The sequence below is a fragment of the Argiope bruennichi genome, chromosome 11, assembly GCF_947563725.1.
Source record: "Argiope bruennichi chromosome 11, qqArgBrue1.1, whole genome shotgun sequence".
In the NCBI taxonomy this organism is placed as follows: domain Eukaryota; kingdom Metazoa; phylum Arthropoda; class Arachnida; order Araneae; family Araneidae; genus Argiope; species Argiope bruennichi.
Window position 1 is genome coordinate 90,021,940 of NC_079161.1, and position 16,645 is coordinate 90,038,584.

General features: G+C 30.5%; 1 protein-coding gene across 2 annotated transcripts in view; it reads right to left on the bottom strand.

The window, feature by feature from the left end:
• Positions 1-2,825: 2,825 nt before the first annotated feature.
• Positions 2,826-16,645, bottom strand: part of LOC129957054 (techylectin-like protein) — a 35,114-nt gene continuing 21,294 nt past the window's right edge. Inside the window, exons 5-8 of one of the 2 annotated variants that reach the window (XM_056069183.1) lie at positions 16,152-16,254; positions 11,636-11,800; positions 7,522-7,784; positions 2,963-3,099 (exon numbers count right to left, since the gene is read on the bottom strand). In XM_056069183.1, coding sequence (XP_055925158.1) covers positions 7,540-7,784; positions 11,636-11,800; positions 16,152-16,254 — 513 coding nt within the window. In that variant the 3' untranslated portion in view covers positions 2,963-3,099; positions 7,522-7,539. Of the gene's footprint in view, positions 3,100-7,521; positions 7,785-11,635; positions 11,801-16,151; positions 16,255-16,645 lie in introns of both variants that reach the window. The other variant, XM_056069182.1, reaches the window with a different exon arrangement.

Below are 16,645 nucleotides of genomic sequence, written 5' to 3' on the forward strand. Positions count from 1 at the left end.
GATCACAATTCCACATATTAACAGTCTTCTTTCTTTAATGGTCATTTGATATTTAAATATTATATTGCCACATTGAAAAGAGGCAGTCGACTCTCCATGACCGAATGGTTATAGCACTGGTCTCTTAATCAAGAGATCGGAAGTTCGAATCCACCTAGAGACAATGCGATTCAAAGTTTATGTAAATATTTAATTCCTTGATTTTATGTTTTCCTTTATTTCATGTTCCAGAAGATTCTGGACCTTTCTTTAGTTTACCATATAAGTGTTCTAGACTTTTCTTACTGACTCCAGAAAAGTATTCTGGAACTTTCCCTGTTAGTATAAAAGCAGAAGATCTGTCAGTCACTGTGTTCTGAGTTGAGTTAATAAATTGAAAAAAGATTTATTGCTAAAGCGTTATGCGTTACAGCGTTGAAGCCTACTCCACATTCGTTGCCGAGAGTGTCACAAAAAGGCGTGCCAATTGGCGTAGAATTCCGTCACCAAGGCGATTTAGACCCCAGCTACGGAACAGTAATAGCGGTATTAGAATATAATTGGAAACTTGGAGGAAAAAAATACCAATATGGCTGTTGCATTAATAGTTCTACCTTAAAAATAATATCAAAATACTTTTTTTTTTTTTGCTTCGTAAAAAATATATTGATAAAAAGTGGCTTATTTTTTATTGAAGAATCGTTATACGGTTTGTATCAATGGAGTATTACGTAATTCATAATGTTGCCATTTGGCACATTTTAAATTTTTAAAAAATTTTACGAAAAAATTTTGCATTTAAAAAAATAATTTTCTTAAATTATATGCAAAATGCATACTTTTTTGTGTAAGAAAATAAAGTCATAAAAGTATAAAAAAGATTTATTAGAAAATACCCAAATTAAATATTTGAACAGCTGCTTCTAAAGCATTAAAAATATCACTTAAAGAAAAGCGAAAATCATTCTTTATTTTTAAAATATAATAATTTAAATTTAGGGAGATGCAGCCTTTTTTTCATACTTATCGCATCGTGCATGACAAATGATTTGCAACCCTATAAAAATTACTGTTAAAAAATTACTATTATATTAGTTAAATATTACTATGATGAAACTGCAGCTAAGGTTGGTAACCATATTTTTTCTGGGATCTTCACCAATACTGAGTGTTTTAAATATCTCCGAGACATGATTATTAATTAACTTTAAGCCTTACTGAGAATGCTTACTTTAGACTTAAATTTTAAAACTACATTGAGTTGATTTATAATCTGAAAAATGAACTGAGTTAGTCGCATGATATAGCTTATGCATGCGTTCTTTCAATCTTTCTTACGCATAAAATCTCAAAAAATATTTTTATCTCCCAAAATATATTTAATATCTTTTTTATTTATTTATTTGTCTTTTTCTTTTAGTTCTACTGACATTGGTCAGATTTTTATGTCCAATCAGTTAATGTCACAAGTTGATTAATAGTCATAAGGGGGATTTTCTCATCCTTATGACAGCAGTCACACGTTGATATGGCAGTTGGTTGCCAATACCAGCTTCTTTCTACTTTTGGGGACCCCCCCCCCATCCATTATTAATAGGAAGCTTTATTGTGCATTTATGGTTCCTGAGGCTTCTTCTTCTTGTCGAGGAATGATGCAAAGTTTGTTTGGCTTGAAAAATTATGCACACATGCGCAGTGTATTAAATTATTTTTCCCGCCTGTAGAATTTAAGAGATTCCGTTTTTTTTTTTTTTTTTTTTTTTTTTCTTTTTTTTTTCCCACGCTAATGCGGCAAGGCTTAAAAAGTGTTTTGCCTATTGCTTAAATGGAAAATATTTATTTTTAAAATGTTTTATGCTTTAAAAACCAAACATTATTAATTCCATTTTTCAGATTTATTCTGATGTATTAAATTAAAGAAGAATAAAGAAAATTTAAAAAAATTCTAATCTAATTTTTATGGCCCCTAAAGGAGGGGAAAATTGAAACTTATTTTCACGCATGCGCAATGGATTATTTACATTCTAATTTATCATGGGAACATTTAATTTTATGAAGTTTCGTAATGCCTGTTTCTTTTTATATTTAAATTGCTGTGCAATTAATTATAATTTATTATCGTTTGCACTTAAAGTCTGTTTTAATTAATTGCTTATGTTATAACCCTTTTAATTAATATGTTAAGGTTTATCTTCTGCCTCTTGTTTTAATTAAATTCTTAAAATTGCAATCGCAGATAATAATTAAGATTGCATTTGAAAAAGATTTCTAAAAGAATTCATGTATTAATTTATTATTTGTAATTTGATGAAATATTAATTGTAATCCCTTATCGTTTGCTTATATTTCCCCGATTTGGATATCGTATAGTTAATTGAACTGCTTTTGAATTTTCAGACGATATTCTCATTTTAATAAAAATTTCAAATATGCGTATAAAAATGTACACATTTAATAGTATTGTAACTAAAACTGGGAATATTAGCTAATATCTAATAAATGTTAATTAAATAAAGTAAGACGAATTTAGAAGTGAAGAATTGTAAGCAAAATGAATAAATTCTGGTTTTAATGGAAATATATCTTTAAATAGAAATCATTAAAAAAAAAGCAATTTAAAATTATCAGAAAAGAGAAGGTGATAATTGAACTTGGATTTGAAGTAATTTAGAATTTATCAAAATTTAAGAATGGATTTTGATTTTCAAACTAATGGAAAGCATCTTTTTTTTTTTTTTTTTTTTTTGTTCCAGTTACTGATTAATTCTTCCCAAGAGTATTTTTTCCCCATCTGTATTTGCTATATTTTTTCGTGTCAATGTTGAGAATCAATAGGACTCATAACAAAAAGGCAAAAGAATTTTTTATTCAATCTTTAATTTTCTGGCCTTATCTTAATTTCTATCGCTAGTAAAGCCTTGTATTTTGTCAGAGGACCCCAATTAACGTATTCCGCGCCATCAGCTTTAGGATTGTTTATTCCATTTGGATTAGTACCACCACAATCAGAGTACCACCAGCCACCTTTTTTCAGATCTGTGCACGGTTTTACCGCCCATATATCATTTCTTTTATCTTTTGTAGAAAATTTCATGTTCCTCAAAGTTGGGATTCCATCACCTAAATAAATAAAAGCAAATTTGATAAAGCAGTTTATACGGAAATTTTACTTTATTTCTACTTTTAGTATTGAATTTTACAATTAATTACTAAAATTATGATGTCATTTTAAAATGATTTTTTCTTCAATTCACTACCAGGTGGCGCCACTGATTTTGAATCACAATTTAATTACATCAATCTATTGACTGATAACTAAATATAGAAAATATTAAAATAGTGTATTTTTATTGACGACACATAAGCATGCAGAATTTGGAAGCTCAACGACATTAGGAAATGAATAAAAAATAATTGATTCAGGATCTTGGCAAGCATGAAAAATGTCAAGTTACATGAAAGCGCGTAAAAGCATAATTTATATGTTATTATGTTCTAGAAAAAAATCCATACAATTGAAATACCTTAAAATTTGCCGTTAATCTTTGATATCCAACATAATACCTGTAGATTCAATTTCGGACTAAACTTACAATAGATTAAAAATTCCATTATAGCTGAAATCTCAATTATCAGGATCAATCGTATTTATTGCGGTAGGATAATGGTATTTAATTAAGTTCAGTTTAATTTGCTTGAATCCGCTTTTAACTCGAAATACTTAATCATAAAATTTGATATTGATATACAAACTATAATGAAACATCTTCATATGTCACCCACAATGTATCACTGTTAATATGACATTTGAATGAATATAAAATGTGAAAGTGTATGGTGTATGTGTTTTTAATTAAATAAACGTCTTAATTAGTCATTTTCATCTTTACGTGTCATTTAAATTTGTTAAAATTTATTTCAACTGTGGTACAATTCTTATGATATAGAACTTGATTTGATTTGATTTGTGAGGTTTTATGGCGCAAGAGCCACATTTGGCTAAGCTGCGCCATGCAAATGGTAAAATATAAAATCAGGAGTAAAATACAATATAAACTCAGAACTTAAAAAAACTTATGAAATGTGACAATGCATCAAAAAATTTCAGAGTTTTAAAATAAAACCATCAATTTAAATCCAAAGGATATGGTATGAAATCATTGTTGATCACGGTGGGCGGGATAATTGAGATAAAATACTAATTAATTACACTAAATATAAGTATAAAATTTAATAGCTTTTAAAAATTTAAAGATATTTGGGTGGTGTTTTTCACCCACCAAGTCCTTAAGAGTCAATGAAGTTGAATGAAAAAAGCGAATACGATGAGAGTTAAAATCAGGGCACTCAATTAAAAGATGTTTCATAGTAAAATCTACACGACATTTGGGGCACTTCGGTGCAGCTTCACCAAACAGAAGATGTTTGTGCGTGAAGCGTGTATGTCCTATACGGAGGCGAGTCAATTTTACGTCAACCTCACGTATAGAAAGAGCAGACCACAATCCAATAATAGGCTTGATGGAATGATATAGAACTTATACTACTAACATATAAAATTAAGTCATATTACTTTATAATGATTCATAATGAATTTTGAGCCGAACGACTTTGACATAATCAAAAAGACTACGTCAAAGATCGGTTTGACCGTTCAAGTGCTACTTAATTGACTGTTGAGATATTTCTTCACAAAAAGTATAATTTTTTTCATTACCGGTAATAATGCATTTTAAAAGGGATTTGTCATAAGGAATCATCTCTAGGGTCCCTAAAACGCGTTGATACAGCGTGATCAAAAAATAACAGGAGATGTTCAGAGTCTTGTTAACGTTTTATATACTGGACGAAATATAACAAAATTTGGCCACCATACACATTAAAGTATGCAGTTTCAATTTATCAATAAAAAAAAATTAAAAAAAAGAAAGAAAATTAGTACCAATAAACGCCGATAGGGGAAATTCTGGTGCTGCAAGCGCATAATGTGTTGAAAAAGAATGCATAACTGCCAAAGGAAATTGTAAATAGAAACACATCAAATTCCAATAAAAACCGTTTATTATAGCAACTTACAAATTTTGCTCAAGGTGACCACCAACTTGATGTTCCAGTAATTGCATGCGGTACACGAGGTTTTCGACAGTGACTCGAAGCATATCGGCATTTATGCTGCTAGTCAATGTTGTACTGCACCGATAGAGGATGAAAGATTGGCTCCGACAGATTTTTTTTTTGGGGGGGGGGGACCAAGTCCAGCCTCAACCCTCGATAGACAAGGCCGGAACACTTACGTCACAGAAAGTAATGACGTCACCCCGAGAGGTTACACGAATGGGTGCGAATTGGGGGACCGAGGGAGGAGTTTCACCCTCATCAAGTATACTGATAAGAAACGAAATCTTCGCTTCCCACGCCATGTTTTAGCCAGTGGCCCTTCTGTGTTTGGGTAAACAGGAAGCGCCTTTTCTTATTTGCAAGAAAAATCATTTGGATTACTAAAAATAAGGAATAGAAATTCGTTTGATCTGTTGTGTTCTATCGGGGATTGTGGCCCAGCTACACGGTTGTTTTTTGGTGAAATCGGCTTTCATGCTTGGGTGTCTCCGACTTCATAATCGAGACATTACACGTAGTCATCGCGGTCTCACGTCACTCTAAAGTAAAGGAGTGAATAAAGAGTACAAGAAAGCAATTTTGTTGCAAATATTGCAAAGAAATGAATAACATTATTAACTCAAGTAGACAGCATTTTAAGTTTACTCGCCTTAGGTTAAACTCACTGTATATTTTTTTCAATTTATTTCATTTTTTTATTATTATTATTATCGTAGTTATATTTATTGATGGATACGATTTACAGACCTCCAGTTTTGCTTGCAATCGATTTTCCTGAGTTGCTTAGGAGGCTTCAAGAATTTCCAAACTGTTCATTTTTATAGCCGAAATAGGAGATGAAAGTCCAGCGAATCTATGTGTTCCCCCAGACCTCTACCCCGCATTGGCAACTGTTGGTCTTCATTTTATCTTAAGGTGTCCGAACAAGTCAAAAAATATTTTATGTCAAAATATATTTCAAAGATTTTTTTAAAAATTTTTTTATGTAGATTTCTATAGGAAGACAACCTATTGCAATGGTTATGACAAGACTTCGGGAAAATGTCTACTGTTCTTCACCGATCATGGTCCCAATATATATGTGTATAACGCTTTGCCTATGTTATCTTGTGAACAGGTAAATTAGAATAACTTTTTTTGAATTTTAACTGGCTCGGTACATGTTGTTAGAAATGTAAAAATGTAAATGGCCCATCTAGTTCAAAGGGGGTGGAAATTTTCATTTCACTATAACTTTCTTAATATTGAAGATAGAAAAATAAATCCAATTAGCCAAATTAGCGGTTTATTAAGACGAACAACTTTTGTATTTAAAGTTTTTCGATAATTGCAGTATCTTAGAAATTAGGGTTCGAAAAATAATTTTGACTTTTTCTAATATCAACAATTTGTGTCGCCAGATAGTAATTCAGATGTAAAGGAATCTACTTTTGCTTTCCAGCTTCCCGAGAGGAATTTAAAAAAATATTTTTGACTATTTATTCATTTTTCTAACCTAAAATCTTCCACAAAGATTCACCGTAAGTTTTTTTCGCACATTACATTATTATTGGACGTATTTGCTGTTTTCCACTATTGGCTGGTAAATCTGACCGAAAGAATTGGTAAAAATACTCAATTAAGGATTGGTTATGTTATTTACACTCAAATTCATCTCAAGAGATCATAACTTCCGATATAAGTTCTTTTATTTTCAAGCACTCTACTTGAAGCATTAATTGTGGTTATTCTATAAAGTATTTAAAAATTTATATTAAAAATAAGCTGTTATGATAAATAATAAAAAAAAAAGTTAATAATGAAAAAGTTACGAAAAATATAAAATTTGGCATATTATTTCAATAAATATAAATAAATTAATGATAAATTTACGATAATCAAACGATTTTATTTCTGAATTATGATTACAAATAGTTTTTTCGTCGATTTTATAAAATACATGCTGGCATTGCACAGCTAAAACAACTATTGCATTCCAATAATCTATCAGCTAATCTAAAAAAATTAACGCATACGCAAATTATTCTTAGATTTAATTTCGAATACAAATTTCTATTATATATTAAAACGAATATCGTGGTTAAATTTATAACTTTAACAAATATATATTTTTTGTAAATTAAATCATTCAAATATGTTGCTTATATATTATATATACATACCTTTCAATAGGAATCATTAAAAAAGTAATTTTGAAATTATTAGAAAAGTAAATAGGAATGTATAATCTACAATTTATCTCCCAATGTTTAAAAATGTATTTCGATTTCCGAATTGATTGAGTGATGCTCCTTTTTTAGATTTTTTTTTCCAATCAATGGTTAATTTGTTTTTAAATTTTTTTCTTCATTTGTTACACTTTTTCGTGTCGATGCTTGTATTGAGAATTATTGGTTTATACAATGAAAATACAAAAACACAAACCTTTTTTTAACTCGATTATCAGTTTTCTGGTCTTATCTTAATTTCTATTGCAAGTAAAGCTTTATATTTTCCCTGTGGGAACCAATTGACATATTCCGCGCCATCAGCTTGAGGATCATTTACTCCATTTGGATTACTGCCGCCGCATTCAGAGTACCACCAGCCGCCTTTTTTCAAATCCGTGCAAGGTTTTATCTTCCAGATATCATTTCTTTTATCTTTTGTTGAAAATTTTATGTTATTCGAAGTTTCAATTCCATCCCCTAAATAAATAAATTTCGTAAAATGTATTTAGAAATCTTTTTATTATATTGTTTCTAATTTTAATATTTAATTGGCAATTACATTATTTAGTTTAAATATAACCGAATTTTTGAATCACTTTCATTCTTTAATTCACTACCAGGTGGTACCACTGGTCTTAAATCGCAATTTATATACATGAATGGATAATTTAATATTGGAGACAATAAAATAGTGTTATTTCCTTGGGAGTTATAAATATTCAAAATTTGGAAGTTCTAGGACATCATAAGTGATTGAAATAATTGATTTCAAAATTCCATCCTCGGAAGTATGAAAAATGTCAAATTAAATGAAAGTGTAAAAAAAAGTTAATTTATATTATCATCTAAAAACTCCGTAGAACTTAAATTCCTACCATAAATTTCCGACATATTTGATATACGAGCATAATACCAACTTCGGCAGACTAAACTTCTGATAGATTCAAAATGCGTCCTGGCTGAAATCCCAAGAGATCTGTCTCTGGATCAATCATATGACTAATAAAGGTCAATTTGATTTAGCTGAATCCCCTTTAAATTTGATAATAAATTAATAATTTTAGTTACTAAATAGTAAAAACTGATGTCGATATTCAGCCTGCAATGAAATACCTTTGTATATCAATCCTAATGTGTCGTTGTAACTATATCATTTGAATTAATACACAATATAAAAATAGTTTTTATTTTTAATAAAACAAATTTCCTAATTTTCTATTTGAGTTTTTACCTATCATTTCAGTTTGTCAAAGTTTATTTCATCTGTTTAAAATTCTTATGATTTCATGCTTTAAATTTGAATCAACTATTGATAAGTTACAAGCAATTACAAATTTGGATTCTTAATGAAAAATGAGATTTTTTTTTCAGTATGTTTCAAGATATAAGAAGTCTCGGACAATAACATTTTTTTAGTATTAAATTTTTAACATAAAAATGCTAAAACTAAATTTGGGCATTTTTAAAAATATGAAAATGTGTTTTATATTTTTAATTAGTTATTAAATTTACAAGTTAAAAGTTTTTTCATAGGAAATCATAAACATATTAAATCTAAATCGAAGGAACAAGACATGAAACATTATCATTCCAAATCTCATCCATTTAAACCAAAAAGTTTTTAAGATATGCCGCAATAACCAAAAGCATTCAGAACAGCGTAATTTTCAGAATTTTTGGGGAACGTCTCATTTCTGCAAAAGGATTCTTTAATAGGAATAAAAAATGGTTGAAATGGAACGGAAAACAAAACTGGTTACTTTAATTTAAGATTTTTTAAAATAAACTCTAATAGGAAGGAGGGATAAAGAATTGTCACATGTAATAAATTCTAACTCCGATTATATTTCAAGCGAAGTCTCCTTTAAAAAAAATGGAGCTGATTGCAGTTGAAGAAATGATTTGTAAGATCTTTAATTACTGAAAAAAGCACGGGACCAAAATTCTGTATAAGTACAAAATTTTTAAAACGGGAAATGAATGAATAAATAAAGCATTACTGAATGAAATACAAAAGCTATTCCTCGGGCTTAGATAATACAATATCATAAAACTTTCACAAATCTCTTTTTTTTTTAAAAAAAAAAAGGAAACAAAAATTTATAAATGTTTAATAATTATTTTCTTTATTTTTTTTTAAGATTAAAAGATATTGAGAATAAAAAAATTCATAAAAGTGATTTAAAATATCGTTTGATGGAAACTTGAACAAGCAAAAAAACAGTACAACGAGTTTTTTTTTCTGTTAAAAAAGAACGTTTTATAAAATAAGCATCTGACTTTTGCTTTTCGACTACTCCAGAAATTTTAAATTTAAGCTAATTCTATTAATAATTGCTAAACTTATCCAAAAATATTTTTTTTAAAATGAAATGCGCTTTGAAAATACTATTTCTCTATTATTTATGTACAAACCTTGAAATGTATGAATAAAATACAAAAGTAATTCCTTGACTATAAATGCCACTAGACTTTCATAAAATATCCTTTCTTTTAATGAAACAAAAGTTTACAAATGTTTCAGCAATTATTTTCTTTATTTAATATGTTTTACAGTTAAAAAATATTAAAAATAAAAAAATGCATTAAAATAATTTAAAATATCGTTTGGTGAAAATTTAACTAGCAAATCAACAGCATAATGTTTTTTTTTGTTTGTTTGCTTGTTTCAGTTAAAAAAAGAATATTTCATTAAACAAGCATACGACTTTTATTTTTCGACTGCTCTCAAAATTTTAAACTTAAGCTAGTTTTATTATTTGTTCAACTTATCCAAAATATTTGATTGTTACAAATAATATGACTCGAAACCATTATTTCTCTATCATTTATTTGCAATTAAACATGGAAATAAAAGAATAGATTTTGAATTCTTATTTAGTCTTGTTTCATTATTAATCACGTGGCGTTTGAAAAAATATTATTTTTTCTTGAAATTACCGTATTAAAGATTGCAATGTAAACTTAAAAAAAGGAAGGTGTTAATAGAAAAAAATTATTTGTTACGTTTGCATTTAATAAAACATCATCTAATTTTTTTTCTCTTATATCTCCGCAGTTTTTGAACTGAATTTTCTAAAATCTTATATTTGAGGATTTCTCATTATTCAGAATAACCTAAAAAACGAAAAATTATAGATTGCAAATGGAAAATTTGAAGATTATGCTATATATATAATGTAAACTTAATTAATTTCCTTTTATCTTAATTTAACCTATATTAATTTCATTCTATAATGTTCTTTTATTTCCTGATCCAATTCCACCTTTTTTATTTCATTAATGTAATAGAAGCTCTCTAAAAATGCTTAAATCAGCGGTTCTCATGCTCCGAGTGAAGGGATAAAAATCTGTGAAGCTAAGCAAATTCTTTTAAAAGATACCTATATTCCCCTTACCTAAATCGACACATGCAAAGAAATCCCAAACAGAATCTCATAGTATAAAACCACCGGGAAAAATATTTCTATCTATTTTCGCTCTCTTTAGCTCTTGTATCGCTTGTGAACGGACGTCAGTTTGTCCTCGCTTTTTGTACATAAAGTATGCCTCCCGGGATGGAATAAAGCGAAGTTTATAAAATTCAAAGTGTCTTCTCTTTTTACGGCTGCGAAATTCCTTAGAAAATTATGTGTGTTTTTACACACACACACACACATGCATATACATCTTACTTTAGTGCAACTTATATTCTTTTAAAGAGGACATTCTTCAAAATCAAATGACATTTTTACCTTGAATTTAAATTTCAGAGATTATGAGCAGTAACAAATATCCGAATATTTTCTTTTGATGGACTGTACTATAATCATAAACTACTTGTATAGCGTCTTGAAGAGACATGGAAGAAACTAATGACCCACTGGCAACACAACACGCAACAACACCGGCAGGAGTTCATCGCTGACCGCACATACTTTCCAGGAGGCACGTCATCGGTAGAGAGTATTCAACACTGTATCATTTTCATATCTACCTAGGCAGCGAGAACCAATCACTGTACCAGAAGTTTCTTATCCCCATATCTGAGGTGTCCCTCCCCATGGAAGTGAACAGTGACATAGGTACTAGGGTATGTATACGAATACGATACATCCCTGTATGGTATTGAACATAGGCGCTGTATTGTATTAGACATAATGTATACGAATATATTCGTACACATTGTCGAATGGTATACGAATGTGTACGAATACGATAAGTAATAGCCAGTCATGATAATGATACGTTGAGGCAATTTTGTTGTTTAGAAGTAAATTCCTTTTGCTTTTTTATTAGTTGTTTTTCTACAACTGGAAACAAAAAGATAAAAAAAAAAATGTCTTTACCAGCTGTGCCAGTATAGTTTCCAAAATGCAGCATATAACCAGAATCTTCATCGTCAATGTAAAATGAGGAATATGCAGCGAAGAAGCGCTGCTTATCTACTCTCTGTATGTCGAAACGCACCTCGTAGTTTCTCTGGTTCGTCAAGGCGAATATTTTCTCGTTACCTAAAATGGAATGGAAGAAACATTCATCGCTTATTCGCAGATACAGAAATTTGTCATGATGACAAAAGTAAATGAGTTATTGGGATTAAGATTCTTTAAAAAAAAATAGAAAATCAAATAAGATTTGCAATAAATTCTTCATAGATACACATATCTCTTTTGCTATTTTCTCTTCTCGGATACAATTTTTTTACTTTCACGTTATACGAAGTATATAGAAAATATTGTAATCATCGAAAAATTCTAACACGAAATTTCGACGAATCCACGTTTTAGACCCCCCCCCCCCTTGTGTTCGAAAAAAAGCTTTTTTAGTAAATGTCTGACTGCCTGTGACAAAGATAAACTCAAAAATTCTTTGAACAAGAAAAATGTAATTTCATATATGATCTTTACATATAAATTGTATAATTCAATCAAATTTTAAACAAAGCGGTTCAGAAGAAGCCTATCAGTCCAACTATTCGAATATAAGTTAACAATGGGTACAAAATGTATAGAGATAGATACATAACTTTTTGTACACATATTTAACATCTGTAGCATATACATGTAAGTCATATCACTGACTCTACAACCCAGCCGAAGGCACACGAATAAATAATACTGAATGACCCTACCGCCGCAACAGCAACACTGGCGGAAACTGGGATTGAGTCCTAAGAGCCATCACCGGCCACGGTATAACCCTCCCCGAAGGAAGTACGTCCCGTCATCGATGGGAGGAGTCAGATCCCCCACCTATTTGTGTACCCTCCAGGGTAGGGATTGCAATACCGGACCAAAATTTCAATACCGGTATTCGGTATTTTTTAGATCTTAATACCGGGATACCGGTTTTAATACCGGTATTAGAAATTTTAGAAAAAGAAAGAAAACAAGGCGTTTCTTTGTTTTATTTGCCAGTTTTATAAGAGTGTAAATATCACAAAAACAATATGTAACTTATAAATTATAACAGTATATAAAGAATTACAAAAAAGTAAAAGAACAACTTATTTAAATCACAAAAAAAGTGTAAATATCACTATTTAGTCTGTGGTACTATTACAAATTTTTGAAATGTGATCTTAAAAAACATAATGCATCCATTGTACTGTCATTAAGCCTGAAAAGTAATTTTGTGTAAAATTACCAGCTGTCGGAAACGCTCTTTCGGCATTTACACTAGTTGGTGGTACTGTTAGCAATGCGTGATATACTTTTTCCAAGTATTTACCTCTAAATCCCTCATCTTCAAATAAATCGATTTCTCGTCGGATGGTTTTGGATATAGTTGATTTCTGTATTGTATTTTGGTTTGTTGAATTTTTTTTATTTATCGCTAATTCTAATTTTTGTTCAAGAGACAATTCATTTTCATTATCGATATTAGTGTCATCATAATCTTCGATATCTGAACCGAATTCTTCTGAATGTGGATAGGTTTGTGAGTAAAAAATTGTGAGAAAATTTACTATAAACTTAATCAGATTTGCATTGATTATTTTCTTTTCTTTTTCATTTTCATTTTTAAAATCCTTATAATTATGTAAATATCATAAGACATATTCTATTTCGGTATGCCTTTCTTCTGTGCGATTTTTCAATGTAATATATAATTCTTCAGATAGTGATGTGTGTTGTTCTTTCATGACTGCATTATGAAATTTATTGTTACATTAGCTGTTAATAAATTAAAATCTCTCCGACACAATGCCTCTATATTCAGTTTTATTGGAAATAGAGCTGATATAGTTCTGGATATTAAGTCGAATTCACTATCTGAAAAATTAATTTACAGGTTTAAGTCGAATATTGCTTTTTGGATTAGATGTTTAAATTTCAAAAACCCTTCCATCATTAGGAGTAAACTGTTCCAACGTGTCTTAGAATATATTATTAACATATGTTCTGTTTTATTTTCAGTTAGTATATATTTTTGTAATATGGCATTTTTTGTAGGGGAACGTTTAAATATATTAACAATTTTTCGAACTTTATAAATTATAGGAAGCAATTCTTGATGTGTTAATATTTCATCCTCATTAGCAATATCGTCTTCCACAATTACATTGTCATTATCTTCATTGTCAATATCACTCTCACTCTTACTCTTTTCAATGTCGGAATCCGAAGTTTCTATAACCACAGTATTTGGATTCTTCTGTTCTTTATTTTTTTGGTATAATACATCTATTACTCCTAACTGAATTCCATGAGCATAGCACAATTGCTGATTTGCACCAATCAACTTTCCAACTTTTTTCATAACTGTTGTTCCATTAGTCGTTATGGATACAATATCTTCTTTCAGGGATAATCCAAAATAGCCCTTGTGTTGCTTCAAACGGGACGTTAATATAACCAAACCAAACCAAATTCAGGGATAATAAATGTTTCTCTAATTTAGATTTAAGCAATTCATTAAGCCATTCATTAGCTAATTAACTTCGCCCGTTAGGAAGGCATAAAAACAAAAACCTATACTATTTTGCTATGTTCGCGATCCCTGAACATATAGTGGAGACAATTTAAAAAATTTCTAGTAAATACCGAAAAACCGGTATTTAAACTTGTGAATACCGGTATTACAAAATTGTAAAATGGCTCAAAATACCGGTATTCGGTATCCCGGAATACCGGTATTGCAATCCCTACTCCAGGGTGATGAAATTCAACTATTATACCGGAAGCCTCTCATCCTCATTTCGAGGTGCCCCCCCCCCCTGGGAGTCATATTTTGATCCAAATCCATTAATGTGTGGACCGCCTGTCGGTGTATACCTTCAGAAACGTGTAGACGCGATAATGTAAAAGTGCAATCACTTAAATATATATGATATTTTGAATGTGATTTTGTGGCTACAAGTGTAACTCTGTGTAAATTTTTGTTTCAATCGGTTCATAAAAACGCATTTAAAGCAAAAATTAGATTTTCAGATGTTATTAACCACATGCCAGGGATTAATCGGCAAAAAAACTCGCCAAGGATGGCACGATAGATTCGGTAAAAATACTAAATTCACGCCGAAGGTTGATATTTTACGCCAATGGCATACAAAACGTTTCTGGGATAATGCTTTTATTAGAACGTATATGAGAACGTTTTGGAGAGATATCTCCTGCTTGTTTACCGCTTATTGTTATGTAGTGTGATATAACTTCCAAAGTATGGTGACAAAATATTTACCATTATTTTTTAAGAAATATCACTCGAATGAGAAAAGGAAATGAGAGATTTGTTTGCATTTAAAAAAGCCCAGCGAGAGGGGTCTCTCTCAAATTTTCTGGCTTGCTCTCTAATAAAGATGTTACTCCAGGAAACTCCTCAGGCCGCGGTGGCCTGGTGGTAAGGTCTCGGCTTGTGAGCCGTAGCGTTTCAGGTTCGAGACCCGATTCCACTGAAGAGCCGTCTTATAAGGGGGTCTGTGGCACGTGAAATCGTCATGCCAAACGTCCTCCAGCTGCTGTGGTTTGGAGAGGGGGGTGCCAGCTCAGGTGTCGTCCTCGTCATTTGACCGCGGTTCAAAATTACGAGGTCCATCCCAAAATAGCCCTAGTGTTGCTTTACAACGGGACGTTAATATAACTAAACTAAACTAAACCAGGAAACTCCCCGCATGTAATTGGCGTACAATAGTTACGAAATATTAACCTTTGATCTGAATTTAGCATTTTTACTCAATGTATAGTGTCATCCTCGGCGAGTTATTTGGAGATTAATTCCTGGCATACAATTAATAGTAGCTGAAAATCAAAACTGTGTTTTAGATGCGTTTTTCTCAACCGATTGAAAGAAAAATTTGACATAAAAGTACATTTAAAGCCTCAAAATCACGTACCAAATTTGATATTTTTAAATCATTTCGTCTTTGAATTATCGTATTTTTCTAAAAGTACAGACAGACAGGCGGCCACAATTTGATAGGTGTATAGATTATAGATGCTGATTCTGTACATTGAATGTTATCTATCTAGCTCTCTTCGTTTTGTAGTTATCGTGTTAAATTATATTCGAACAAACGGACAGGCAGACTTCCTCTAAGTGGAGTTTGTACAAAATTTGATGGAAATCTACGAATATGTTAAAAAGGCCGTGTACCAAAATTCATCCGTCTAGATTAAAGCGTTTTTAAGTTATCTTTTTTATAGACAGGCGGACATTTTCCAACAATGTGTTTTTTCGAAACTCAGGGAGATCTAACTCTGGGTTTCGTCAAAACTTCGAGTTTGAATTTGTTGACGATTGCGATACTTTCTCTGTACTATGCATACGAGAAAGTAAAAAATGATTAACTTTATTTTGAATGTACTTTTTGTAGCAAAAGACGATTGCACTTTCATTTGGGAAATTGAAATAAATACTCACCTATCCAAAATTCCTGCGTTATGTTTCCAAACCCATGTTTGTAATCGTGCCAGTTTCGGTAAAAGTCAATCTTGGGTGAAAAATCTCCTCTTCTTTGGATCACCTGAAATATCCAATAAACAAGATAGATTCAATTAATACGGAAATCGCTCAAACATTGTTCGGTTTTGGCATCCGTATATTATTCTTATGTCGAACCGTAATCACTATTACTTGCCTTCGGAAATTGATGTTCAAATCTTCGAAAACAATTATCTTAAAATGTTTTTATCTTTTTGATTTATCTTAAGACTAAAAAAAAATTATCTTTTTAATTATATAAAGTTCATTTTAGTACGTTTTTTCATAATATTATTTAATAATACTTTCATAATATTTTTGATTCAATTTGATACAATATCAAAAACAATGTTTTTACGGAATTGAAAGTCTCCATCAAAGCATTCAAGCACGTGCTTTTACCAGCCATACAGTCCGTTGTAGAATTTGCGCTT